Source organism: Podarcis melisellensis (assembly GCF_964234715.1).
Source record: "Podarcis melisellensis genome assembly, chromosome: 4".
NCBI lineage: Eukaryota > Metazoa > Chordata > Lepidosauria > Squamata > Lacertidae > Podarcis > Podarcis melisellensis.
Genome location: NC_138531.1, coordinates 32,744,789 through 32,757,646, shown reverse-complemented (window position 1 = coordinate 32,757,646; position 12,858 = coordinate 32,744,789). Strand labels below are relative to the sequence as shown.

Here is a 12,858-nt window from a genome sequence, read left to right as displayed (position 1 = left end):
ATATTTGTTGGCATCCATCTGCCTTGAGAGACAATGGAGTGTGCCTCCAGGGGTGAAGTCAAACCACTATGTTAGCAGGACTGAAGTGACCTCCTTGGGCTCAAGCCAGGGCAGTGTCTATGGATGTCTTGGTTTGCCAAACAACAAGACTCCTCTCTTGACCTCCCTGATCTAATACTATGTTCAGCTTTAACATACTGACCATAATATTCTGATACAGCAAACATCATAATCAAAATTGCAGGGTGAGGAATCCAGTGGTACTGCGCTACTAAAATGCTTCTAACTTACAGTCACTTGTGGATTCCCACCTCTACACAAGCACACAAGATGTGAAATTATGTTATCCTGTGTTTACCCCAGCTAGTGCGAAATTAAAGAAAGAACTCCTGGTCTTGTAGCGACCCAAATTCCACACTCATTGAATCCTGGCAACATATGAATGTTCGAATTGATTAGCCTTCATCCCCCCCCCCCATTTTCTCTCCACTAATGGACACACAGAGATGCCACCTTGATAAACAAAGCATCCCTCTCTCACACACACAGACACCAAATTCTTTGGGAGGAAACCCCAGCCCTTCAATAAGCAAAGAAAACAGATTTTAATTAACCTTGATTCAAAGAAAATTACTTGAAGTCCTACAGAAATCAACAGAACAAGCCAGTAGCATGTACGATTTCATTAATTTCAATTGCATTTAAGTATCAACATTTCTCTCTGGATCAGGGTCATTATTTAGAATTTGGTAGCTGCTGTTTCCCAATAAAATTATTGGCATTAGAAGTTTCCATTGTGAGTAGGATTAAGCCAAACATTCCAACAGAACTGAACATCACAGCAAAGAGCATTGTTACACGGAAGAAGAAATAAGTCTAAGAAAGAGTAATTTAGCCTATACTAATTTGTTGTACCATCATGATATTCTGTATCTGAATAAAAATAAGGAAGTAGAATTACTAGCACAACCCTACCCCAAAGTAACCCGCACTGTGACTGGGATTTACTCCCAGTGATAATTACTCCCAAATAAGTATGTACAAGACTACATCCCTAATTTCTTCTGAGTTCAGCTCCAAATGTCCTTTATGGTCAGAATCACTGCTAAAAACAGAATTAAATCATGTACACTGTAGAGCAGCAGATTCATTCACATAATTTATTGCATAGCCTCCTGCAACTAAAGCTTTGCCTGTGCACCACAAACCATTAAGTGTTAGTTAACTGTGCATATGTACTCTACAGATAGCTCAGAGAGATATTCATTGTGTTATAAAATGGCACTGCCAAGTTCACTGGATGGGAACAAATGTGGTTTTAAGTACAAATGTATTTTTGCCTTGCTGATAAGAGTTATGCATTTAAAAAGTGCTTTAAAGAAACCCAAACATTATTGTTAAAGTGTGATCCTGTGCATGTCTACTTAGAAGGGAGCTCCACCAATTTCAATTTGTCTTCCTCCCAGGCTAAGTGTGTAGAGGATAGTATCTTTAGTGCACTTATTTGTGAATTTCTAAAAGACTCACAACAAGGTAGCACACTTTACATTAAAGCAATCTACAATGCACTTAAATTCACAACAATGAAAGCACTCATAAACGAACTACAATCTCACAAAGTTACAGTAGCAGAAGAATAAAAAGGATTGTGAAACCTCACCAACACTGCCTCACCAACCTCAGTCTGCCCCCAGCCAACCCCCTGCCCCCAGCCTGCTTCTTACATCTTGTCCAGGAGGCAGTGCTAGTCACAATCTCCTTCTGCCTATCACATTGCCTTTTGGACACTCAATAGTGAGGAAGATGGAGAGATAATGAGAATTAGTTGTCTCCATTGATAGTAGTAAGGTAAAGGACTCCTGGACAGTTAAGTCAAGTCAAAGGGACTATGGGGTTGCAGCACTCATCTCGCTTTTAGGCCAAGCGAGCCAGCGTTTGTCCACAGACAGCTTTCCGGGTCATGACTAAACTGCTTCTGGCCCAACGGAACACCGTGACGGAAACCAGAACGCAGGGAAACACCATTTACCTTCCCACTGCAGTGCTACCTATTTATCTACTTGCACTGGTGTGCTTTCGAACTGCTAGGTTGGCAGGAGCTGGGACAGAGCAACGGGAGCTCACCCCATCATGGGGATCCAAACTGCCGACCTTCTGATTGGCAAGCCCAAGTGGCTCAGTGGTTTAGACCACAGCGCCACCCACATCAAAATTTATTGTAGGCTTTGAGTACACCTCCTGTTGGACTCCTTTTCCTTCCTCAGTACCGGTTCCAATGGCTACTACCTACCACTGATGGATGATGAGTCACACAACATCAGTTTCCATCTGTGTCACAGCCTCTTTAAGAGGGGAGCAGATGTTCCCTTACAATATCCTGGACTCCCCCAAACTTGGAGACAGTTCAGCAGTCAATGCCTTGGTTGCAGTGAGTCCACCATGTTGACATGCAGACTTCCAAAAGATATCAGACCAGTCTTTCAATGGCAAAACACATGACTGCAATTTATTTAGGCGCAATTACCCAGTAGTAAACCCCACCAAGAGTAGCAGGACTGACTTCTGAGTAGACACAGGCATAGGAGTGCAGTGTTAGTTTACATCGCCACGTTTTCTGCGGTCAGCATTGTTTCACCATTGCTTGCAACGTCGGGGCAAGCATATTTCCCAAAGATAAATGGAATATGCATCATTTTCAAGTGTTTTTTCTGTGGCAGACAGATCACAGCATGATACTGCTGATCATCAGCTCTCTCCTGCCTGCACCGTCCTGGCCTCCCTCAATAAAGGGACAAAGAATTGTCAGGAAAGCAGAACCAGATCAGAAAATACAGCGACAAGAGCAACCATAACACTTCACCTCGTCTCATGTTTTAGTAAAAATTAAGGGGATCAGATGCGGATGGCATGAGCAGCGATGCCAATAAAATCATTGACTGGAAGACACTTACCATATTTATTGATGACACGGGGCCAATGCTATTAACATAAATGTCAACATCAATGACAGTTGGTTTCACTGTGAAAGAAAGAAAGAAAAAAAAGCAGCATTTAATAGTGCCCTGGAGACAACACAGGGCATCATGTTTAACATTTCTGTAATTATAGCCTTCCCATCTCAAATCTGTTTTGAAACAACAGCACAGCACAGACCATTTCCTCCCCCCTCCAAGAACTCTTCTAAAATCCTCTCTCTCTTTTTAAGCAACATTTTGGGAATGAATTCATTTGGTGTATACTCTGGTGTACAGGACTCTGTAGTCCTCCTTTCTTTTTCTCTGGAGCCACATTTGGAACTCCATAACTCAATGGAGGGGGCTGCTTTTGTGGGTTGGCCTTCTCACCATCAGCCAGTCCCTCAGTCCATCTGCAGCTCCTCCTGCTCCCACCCTCTGGATGGAAGACCCTGAAACTGACTCAATCTGCCAGGGATCAGAAGAGACACTGTATCAGGGAAAGCTTAGAGGACATACCAATCAGAAAGCTACACATGAACTTTATCGTTTCTCTTTCAGAGGGTTGTTTGCTGTGTTGAAATGTTGTGACTATTTGTGGAATCTACAGTAATTTGTTTGCGTTGTAGAGTTTAAAATACCGTGCTACGTTGACTGATAGCTTGCTTTACTGAGCATAATTGGAAACTGCTTTGTGACCATTCGGTGGTGAAAAGCACTATGCAAATGTTGGGAATAAAACGATAAAAGAACAGTAATTGGATACTTCTGCCTCTGCCTAGACACAACTAAATCCAGTGCCACCTAGTGACTAAACTATATATAGTATCACTAGCCACACAGGCTGTGAATACAGTGCAGGGGTCAGCAAACTTTTTCAGCAGGGGGCCGGTCCACTGTCCCTCAGACCTTGTGGGGGGCCGGACTATATTTTTTTGGGGTGTGTGTGGAATGAACGAATTCCTATGTCCCACAAATAACCCAGAGATGCATTTTAAATAAAAGCACACATTCTACTCATGTAAAACCACCATGCAGGCCCCACAAATAACCCAGAGATGCATTTTAAATAAAAGGACACATTCTACTTATGTAAAAACATGCTGATTCCCAGACCATTCGCAGGCCGGATTTAGAAGGCGATTGGGCTGGATCTGGCTCCCAGGCCTTAGTTTGCCTACACCATACATTTAAAGTTCATTTAAAGCACCCAAACAACCCAAGAATCTTGCAGACTGGAGTTTACCTCACACAGCTGTACAATTCTGAGCACCCTTAAAAATTAAAGTTTCCAGGAAATTTGGGGGGGGGGTGTTGGTGTTTTAAATGTGCTTTGAATGTAGAGTGCATATATACAGAAATAGACTACCATGGACACCTCCACATAAGGGCTGAAACAGAATGCCCCCCTATAGTATTTTGGAGCTGGGAAATGGGGTGGACACTTGGTCTATTTGTCCCTGTTTCATAAACCTGGGGTGGTCTCTTCTTATAGTAACACCCCCCACTTTAGAAGCCATTGATTGGCTTCAGGGACAGTGGTGTAGTGTGGGGAGTGCAGGGGGGGAGGCCGGCCGCACCGGGCGCAACATCTGGGGATTAGGGTTAGGGGGCGCAAATCCATGGGTTAGGGGGAACCTACCTACTTGCCTTGCCCCGGGTGCTGACAACCCACGCTACGCCACTGTTCAGGGAGACCCCCAAGGTAATGCAGAGGCTGGTTGAAAAAGGGCAGCCTTGTTGACAGCACTGCTTTATCTGGTGCAGTTTTCTAAAGCAGAATGAGCAGATGACAGCCCTCTGTTACCTGGAATCGCCCTCCCCCCAGACAGCATGAGACCAGGGTGGCTGGGAGGTGGCCGTCACGGTAGGTATAATATACCATTGACTCACAATAAAAATTGAGAATAGAATTTATTGCTGTACTAAAACATTATAATAACAAAGGGAGGGTGAAGTAAATATTGTGCCATGAAATATATATATATATGGTCATGAATTCTGCCAAATACTATTGATCAATCTACTGATGATAATGATAGTGCAAGAAATGTCTCAATCCACTTGAATAATTTTGCCTGGTCCATGAAGCTTGGCAGCAGGACATGGCTTATAAGGTGCACTAGCATTGGTGGTGCACTGTTCTTGTTTAGGTAGGTAAAGGACCCTTGAATGGTTAAGTCCAGTCAAAGGTGACTATGGGGTTGCAGCGCTCATCTCGCTTTCAGGCCAAGGGAGCTGACGTTTGTCTGCAGACAGACATCTGGGTCATGTGGCCAGCATGACTAAACAGTTTCTGGGACAAAGGAGGACCGTGACGAAATCCAGAGCGCACGGAAACACCGTTTACCTTCCCGCCCCAGTGGTACCTATTTATCTACTTGCACTGGTGTGCTTTTGAACTGTTAGGTTGGCAGGAATTTGGACAGAGCAATGGGAGCTCACCCCATCACCGAACCGCCAACCTTCTGATTGGCAAGCCCAAAAGGCTCAGTGGTTTAGACCACAGCGCCACCCGCGTCCCTCTTGATTAGGTAGAGTGGCTACGCAAGGAGCCTCCATGTTCAGAATGGGGCATGTTCTGAATACCAGTGACCAGGGACAAACAGCAGGTGGTTTTCTCTCTCTTGCCCTGTTTGTGAGCTTCCTTGGCTAGCCATGGGGGGTGGGGTAGGAATGCTAGATGAGCTGTGGGTCTGATTCAGCATGGCAATTCTTGCATTCCTCATTTGTACCTGTGATGATGTACACACATCCCAAGATGCTTGAATAATCCTTGCGTAGTTCAAAATACTAATGATCTTGCAGGCACATAAAACATAAATGAGGGGGGGGGAGCTTTCAAATATTTCTGTTTTTAAATCCCATTGGTTATATTTACATGACTAGCATTAATTACATAAAATGATTTCATGGGGACTGTACTAGTGAAATATAAAATCTCAAATGTGGGAAAGTGTTGGATTTCAACCGTGAAGACATGGGTTCAGATTCCTGTTTATTCATGTCACAGAGATCAGTGGATAGCCTTGGGCAGGTTGCTATTTCTTAGCTTAACCTATCCCAGAGGGTTGCTGTGAGCATAAAATGGTGAGCTCCTGAGAGGCAGAAGAAACACAAATAGACCAGGGTTCACTTCGCTGCCAATTGGGTATGACGTTTCTCCCCCATCTTCTGCAGTTTGAACTTGTGTGTATTTCTAAAACTTGACATTGCCGGTCAGTTTAAAAAATAGCAAGAAGAGAACGGAACCAAGAATCTGAAATATCCTTTAATTTATAATGATACAATACAGTGTAGAAATATTTTTTCCATGCAAGCCTTTTGGCCATCTAATTAAAAGTTAGAAATTTGAATTCAGACTAAATGTAGGGTGGACATGGATGAATTTCAGTCTTTCTAAAACTTTATGTAATTGCTGACAAGTCATATATTGGGGGGGGATGAGTAAAAACTAACTGAAGGGTTTTAAAATAATAATAATCCGGTAGCCAGATTCAAGTTGTTCTCATCTGTAGAGTTGAATAAAGACTGTTCTGGGACAATTTGGGAGAGTTAATTAAATCCAGAAACTCACGCTGAACTCAAAGAATAGCCTCAGATGAACTGAAGCCCTGGCTTCAGCAATCAAAAACGGAAATCAGAACAAATACGACTGATTAATCAATGTAACCCTGATTGTAACGCAACTGAAAACAAATGGCAATCTTCCTGCTGCTCCTCTTAAGAGGAGAAGTTGCAAAATGAAATAATTGAGGAACCTCTAGAAATCCATAATAGGTATAATTTTAAGAAGTATTGCATGGACCGGGGGGAAAAGCAGAGGGCAGCACAATGTAGGCAGATGACAATCAAAGTGTCTGTGAATCTCCGAATCCGTTCCTCTTGAACTGGGGCAGTGTGAACTTTATGACACCTGTTGTGTTGTCAAGAATTCAAACATCTTGAAGAACTTACAATAGCAGGCAAAAGAAGGCATGCTTCAATGAGCCCTGCTCTCTTTACGTGTTGAAAGTGGAAAGACAAGGCCCCTAGATTGTGTCCCTGGAGTTCTCGATCACACTCCCAGACTATACAGAAGGGAAGGGGGAAATGGCTGTGCCTTACTTCTCAAGTTTGGATTGAGCCCCAGGGTTTGGAAGATGGAAAAGAGGCTAGAGGAAAACTGAAAAACATGGCATTTCCTCTTGAGAGCAGGGGTAGCCAATGTGGTGCTTTCCTGATGTTGCTGGACTTCAACTTCCATCATCTGCCTTGACCATTGGGCATGCTGGCTGCAACTGGTGCAAGCTGTAGTCCAATAGCTTCTGGAGGACACAGCAACTGATGGACTAAATGGCTTATGGACCAAAGGGAAGCCCATTGAGGCCCACAGGCCATAGGTTCCCTACCACTAATTTAGCCCCCTCCTTCTAACTTAGGGCCTACTGCTCTGCCCTCCCTTTTTAAAGGTATCAACCTTTTCGTTGATTCCATGCAGGGGGTTGGACTAGATGGCCCTTGGTATCCCTTCCAACTCTATGATTCTATGCTCAGCACATTGTTCCTGCCTGACCTATCTGCCCCGATTCTCTCAGCCTTCTGTGGATTTAACCAAAAGCTTTTGGACCAGTCAGAAAGCTATTACTTGACATTTCTATTTCTGCAATAAACCATGCATTTGATTACACTTGGCACTGACTCCTTGTCTCATTGCTAATCCTCCCTATTAGGAAGGTTTAGCTATGCAATTGTATACCATGATTCTTGGTCCAGGACCCTTCAATACACATGCAATCAGTGAAACTTGTAGACGACAATACAAGGTAATAACTGGTTTCCCTGGAACTTGCATATGTCACAGAAGAGGAAGAAGAAGAAGAAGAAGAAGAAGAAGAAGAAGAAGAAGAAGAAGAAGAAGAAGAAGAGTTCTCTTCTTTATCACTACCACTTTATCACTACCCAAAGGAGTCTCAAAGCGGCTAACATTCTCCTTTCCCTTCCTCCCCCACCACAAACACTCTGTGAGGTGAGTGAGGCTGAGAGACTTCAAAGAAGTGTAACTAGACCAAGGTCACCCAGCAGCTGCATGTGGAGGAGTGGAGACGCGAACCCGGTTCCCCAGATTACAAGACTACCGCTCTTAACCACTACACCATACTGGCTAGAACTATCTGCTTGCAGGTGGAATCCCCCTGCAAAGTACTAGAGAGTACCACAGTGGAAGATCAGTTTGATACATTCTTTAAACAAAAGAAAAGCCCTGCTAGATCAGAACAAAAAGCTACCTAGCCAAGCATCCTGCTTTTCCAGAGTTTCTACCCAGATGCCTATGGAAGGCCAGAGTCATGTCATATTGAAATGATCTAGAACCGGGTGGCTAACTTGTGGCACCAACACCCAAATGTTGCTAAACTACAACTCCCATCATTCCTGTCATTGACCATTCTTCCTTGAGGTGGCTGGGAGTTGGATTCCAGCAACATCTAGGGGTTCACCAGTTCTCCACCCCAATTAGAATTTCTACTCCTTCACATGTGCCAAACAAAGAGTGTAAGAAAGGTGAGCATGTAATTATGGTACTTCCACACTTAAGGAAAATAGACACACAAATGATTAGTTCTATCAAATGTTCCAGCTGGAGAGAGGAGGGGAACGTGTGGTCCACCAGATATTGTTGGCACTAACTCCCATCAGCCCTTGCTAGTTTGGCAAGTGGTCATGAACAATGGGAGTTGCAGTCTAGCAACAACTGGAAGGTCATAGATTCCCCATCCATTCAGTCGGGTGACACAATAGAATAGTCAAAAATGCATATTTTTAAAGGCTTTATTTTAGTCATGGGTCTGGAGCCTTCTGTCATGAGACAGAGGTCATCCCCCGCAGTCATATTGCCTAGTGGGCAGGTAGAATAATGTTCATGCTAGCTCTTCTCAAATCTGTCAGTCAGATTGTAAATGGATCTCTAGCTCTCCAGTGTTTCTTTGTCAGAGGGATGAGACAAAAATAGTTTGAAAGTGCTGTCAGCAACCATAACATTTACATGTATATCATAGGTGGAAGAATGATTAAAGGATGTCAGCAGAGATATCAGCCTGCTCAAATCAACCTCTTTGAAACAGTTCTTAATGCAGGGTGGTTATTTTCCATGAAAAAAAAGGGGGGGAGGAAATGTGTCCAAATTTCAACACTGCCAGGCTGACATCTGGTAGCACCAAATGACAAATGTTTAGAGCTGTCTAGTTGTTTGTCACATACGTTGTAATATCCAAGCATCCTGTTTCTAATTAAGAAGGCCATTGATGAAACTAATGAAAACATGAATAAAGGTTATCCTGGTTATTTGGAGAGTTGGCAAAATACATCTGACAATTTCCACTAAGCACAGATCTTGTAGCTGTAAATCAAGGGGATAAATTCTGCCTCCATGTGCGCCGGCACAAATCTACAGCAGCCTCCCTGGATTTGACAGTATTTCGCTTTCCTGTTTAAATTGTTTTGCACCGCATTTAATAGATTACATATCGAAAATGATTAAGACTTTGGCATATCTGTTCTGTTTAATGGAAAGCCCACAGGGGTAGAAAGATGCCTAATGGGTGTTTTTTTTTTTTAAAAAAAGGGGAGATTTCATTTAAAATTGCAATATGATGATGCACATATTTGTGATCACCAAAGCACATAAAATGATGAACATAACCATTGGTCTCCACTGAGTGCCTTGGCCTGTTGGGTGCCTTACATCTCCCTGCATCCCCACCTTGGATGCTCTTGGCCTGCATAAGAGGGGACAATTCAAAGGCCACATTGTGAGTCAATGAGTGACAGGGGAAAGCCTGTGGGGAAGAAGAAAGGGGTGGGGAGTCCTTCCAGGAGTTAGTAGAGTCACAATGGTGACGTGTTAGTTCTCAAAGGCACTGCTTTGGTGGGGGCAGGGGAGCCTTAAGTTAGCAACAGAGTAGATGCTTTGCTCTGAAGTTCAGTGGATGATGAGAAAGACATCTGCTGGAGATCCTAGGGAGCTGCTGCCAGTCAGAGTACACAATGCTGAGCTAGATGAGCCAATGTTCTAACAGTATAAAGGTAAAGGGACCCCTGACAGTTAAGTCCAGTTGCCAACAACTCTGGGGTTGCAGCGCTCATCTCACTTTACAGGCTGAGGGAGCCGGCGTTTGCCCACTCCGCAGACAGTTTTTCCAGGTCATGTGGCCAGCATGACTAAGCCGCTTCTGGCACAACAGAACAGCGACACCAGAGCAGCGCACGGAAACGCCATTTACCTTCCCTTCCAGAATGGTACGTATTTATCTACTTGCACTTTTTGGCATGCTTTCAAACTGCTAGGTTGGCAGGAGCTGGGACCAAATAACGGGAGCTCACCCCATCGCAGGGAATCGAACTGCCAACCTTTTGATCGGCAAGTCCAAGGCTCAGTGGTTTGGACCACAAATCCGGCACTGGTCCCTCTAACAGTATAATGCACCCTAATATGCTATGTACAGAGGAGGGAAAATTTTGATTCAGTTAGCATTTAAATGGGAACTTGCCAAGTTCACAATTTCTGGAACAAAGCATGAAGCAAAACACACAGCTCAGTTGGTAGAGCTTGAGACTCTTAATCTCAAGGCTGTGGGTTTGATCCCCATGTTGGACGAAAGGTTCCTGCATTGCATGGGGTAGGATTAGATCTTCCTCACGATCCCTTCCAACTCCATGATTCAATGATCCAAGCTATGATTCCATGATTCAAGCAAAACACAGTCATCCTTCAATATTCACACTTCTCTGAATTTTACAATGCAGTTCTCCAGCCAAGTAATATGTACAAAAGTGCATATACTAATGGAAAATGCGCATAGAAATGAAAATAACATACAGAAATGCGTTCAATTTGGGAAATTGCTTTCCGAAAGAGTGCATTAAGAAGGGTGTGCAGAAGAGGAGGGGATGTTAGTTTCATAAGTGGGTGGAATGGGTGCGAGGAGGAAGATGTAGGAGGTTATGGGGATGATGGTGAAAACTGATGCAAAGAGGGGCTGTGGAACACAAGAGAGAAGGGGCTGCAGAAATGGGACTGGGGAGGTGAAAAGAAAGCTAAGTAGATGCATGGGGTGGGAAGGGGGAACTCTGGGGGGATTGTGTGTTATGTGAGAGGCTGGGGGTTGAGTGGAGTGCGTGGGGATCCAGCCCCTAATAAACAGATAAAAATGCATCTGATCTAGAAGAGAATCCCTGAAACAATTATATGATATTAAATGATAATAGCAATAATAAATCATTGCTATCTCAAATTTCTTACTTAACTTAGTCATGACCCTTTTCAATCTGCTTTAGCCTTCTTCTCCATGAAGCAGAAGCTTAATACAGTTTCTAATTATCTTTCCTTGGCAAAAAGAATCAAGGGTTTTATTCCATTCTTATTCTTTTTAAGCCTTTCTGCTTCCTTTGACAGTCACTCATCCTGTTCTTCTCGTTTTAGCCCTGGTTCCTGGGGTCCTCTCCTGGGTTGCATTCATTTTTATCTTCCTACTGAACTTTTAGTGTTTCTGTTGACGGTTCTGTCTGCAAGGGCTTTTCAGAGTTTTGTCCTTGGGCTCCTTCTGTACTAATGGTCAGAGAATGTCCAGCGCGCGACCCACTTTGAGCCAGTTTTATGGCCTTGTGAAAGGTTATTTCTTCCTTCTTCAGACATTGCATTATTATACTTCAGGGGGTCGGGGGGGGGGGGGTATTGGCACTTCAAATATCTTACTGGTGACATATTTTGGTACAGCTAAAGAAAACCTGCTAGCTCCAATCTCAGTGGCACAGGAGCCCGACTTCTCGCAGATGAAAAGATATATCTAACTTGGGACATGATTCTCATCCGGAACGTAACATCATTAATGCTGAGATTTTGGACTTGTCCCAAGATTCAATTATGGAAAACAATCTTTAATCACATTAGGGGCATGCCTGATTTAGATGTATCAAGGTCATCTTACTAGGATATCTAAAAGAAGCAATTCAAAAACCAGATGGAGAATTTATATTGGATTTATTAGCAGCAGCTAAATTGAACGTAATCCCCATATTGTAAAAGGATGCACTTTCCATTTCTCCGCAGTTCTGTTGTTGTTGAAGAGGTGGAATATAACAATACTGATGATGTGAAACTGACATACTATGTAAGAGTATGCATAAACACATTTATAGAGTAGATCTTTGGTGTGCAATAGAATGACAAACATGGCAATAAAGCTAAACCACATTATAATGCCTGCTATTTAAATTATATCAGTTTTATTTCAGATTTTAAACCAGAATCAGATGTAAACAATTAGTCTGATCCTGTTTACTCAGATGTAAGTCAATAGGGCTTCCCTGAAATGCCTCCTGTATAACACACACATATGAATCTCCTTTACACATCAAATAAAGCAGTCCTGGCTTTCTCTAAAAGCTGTTATTCTGTTTTAATTGGAGAACCAATTCTGGGTTGTGTATGAAAATACACCTGGACATATGCAAACAAGCACTACAGCATCATTAGTCCTAATTGGTAATTCATTAAAACTGTGGATAAGATGCTATACAAGTCCTCTAAGACTATCTAGAGTATATAACACTCATTATTGGAGATGTGAAAAGGACAGGGGTGTCTGGTGGTGAGGAAGTACTAGCAAGATATGATGTTGGGATATTTGGGATACATAGGTACCAAAGGACAAAGAAAGCTATTGGATGGATAGCAGTAGCATGGATATCTTATAAAAAGTATTAGAAGAAGAAAAAATACCACCAGCACCTATGTGATTAAAATAATGGTATATTGAAGTGTTGGAATTTGCTCGGAGTGCTCACTGGAAGGACAGATCCTCAAGCTGAGGCTCCAATACTTTGGCCACCTCATGAGAGGAGAAGACTCCCTGGAAAAGACCCTGAT

The 12,858-nt window shown here is 43.1% G+C and overlaps 1 protein-coding gene across 2 annotated transcripts in view; it reads right to left on the bottom strand.

The window, feature by feature from the left end:
• GABRG3 (gamma-aminobutyric acid type A receptor subunit gamma3) overlaps positions 1 to 12,858 on the bottom strand; it is a 300,100-nt gene that overhangs the window by 263,539 nt on the left and 23,703 nt on the right. For both annotated transcript variants that reach the window (XM_081907666.1, XM_081907665.1), the window contains exon 3: positions 2,952 to 3,019. In XM_081907666.1, the coding sequence (XP_081763792.1) occupies positions 2,952 to 3,019 (68 nt within the window). The remainder of the gene's footprint in view (positions 1 to 2,951; positions 3,020 to 12,858) is intronic.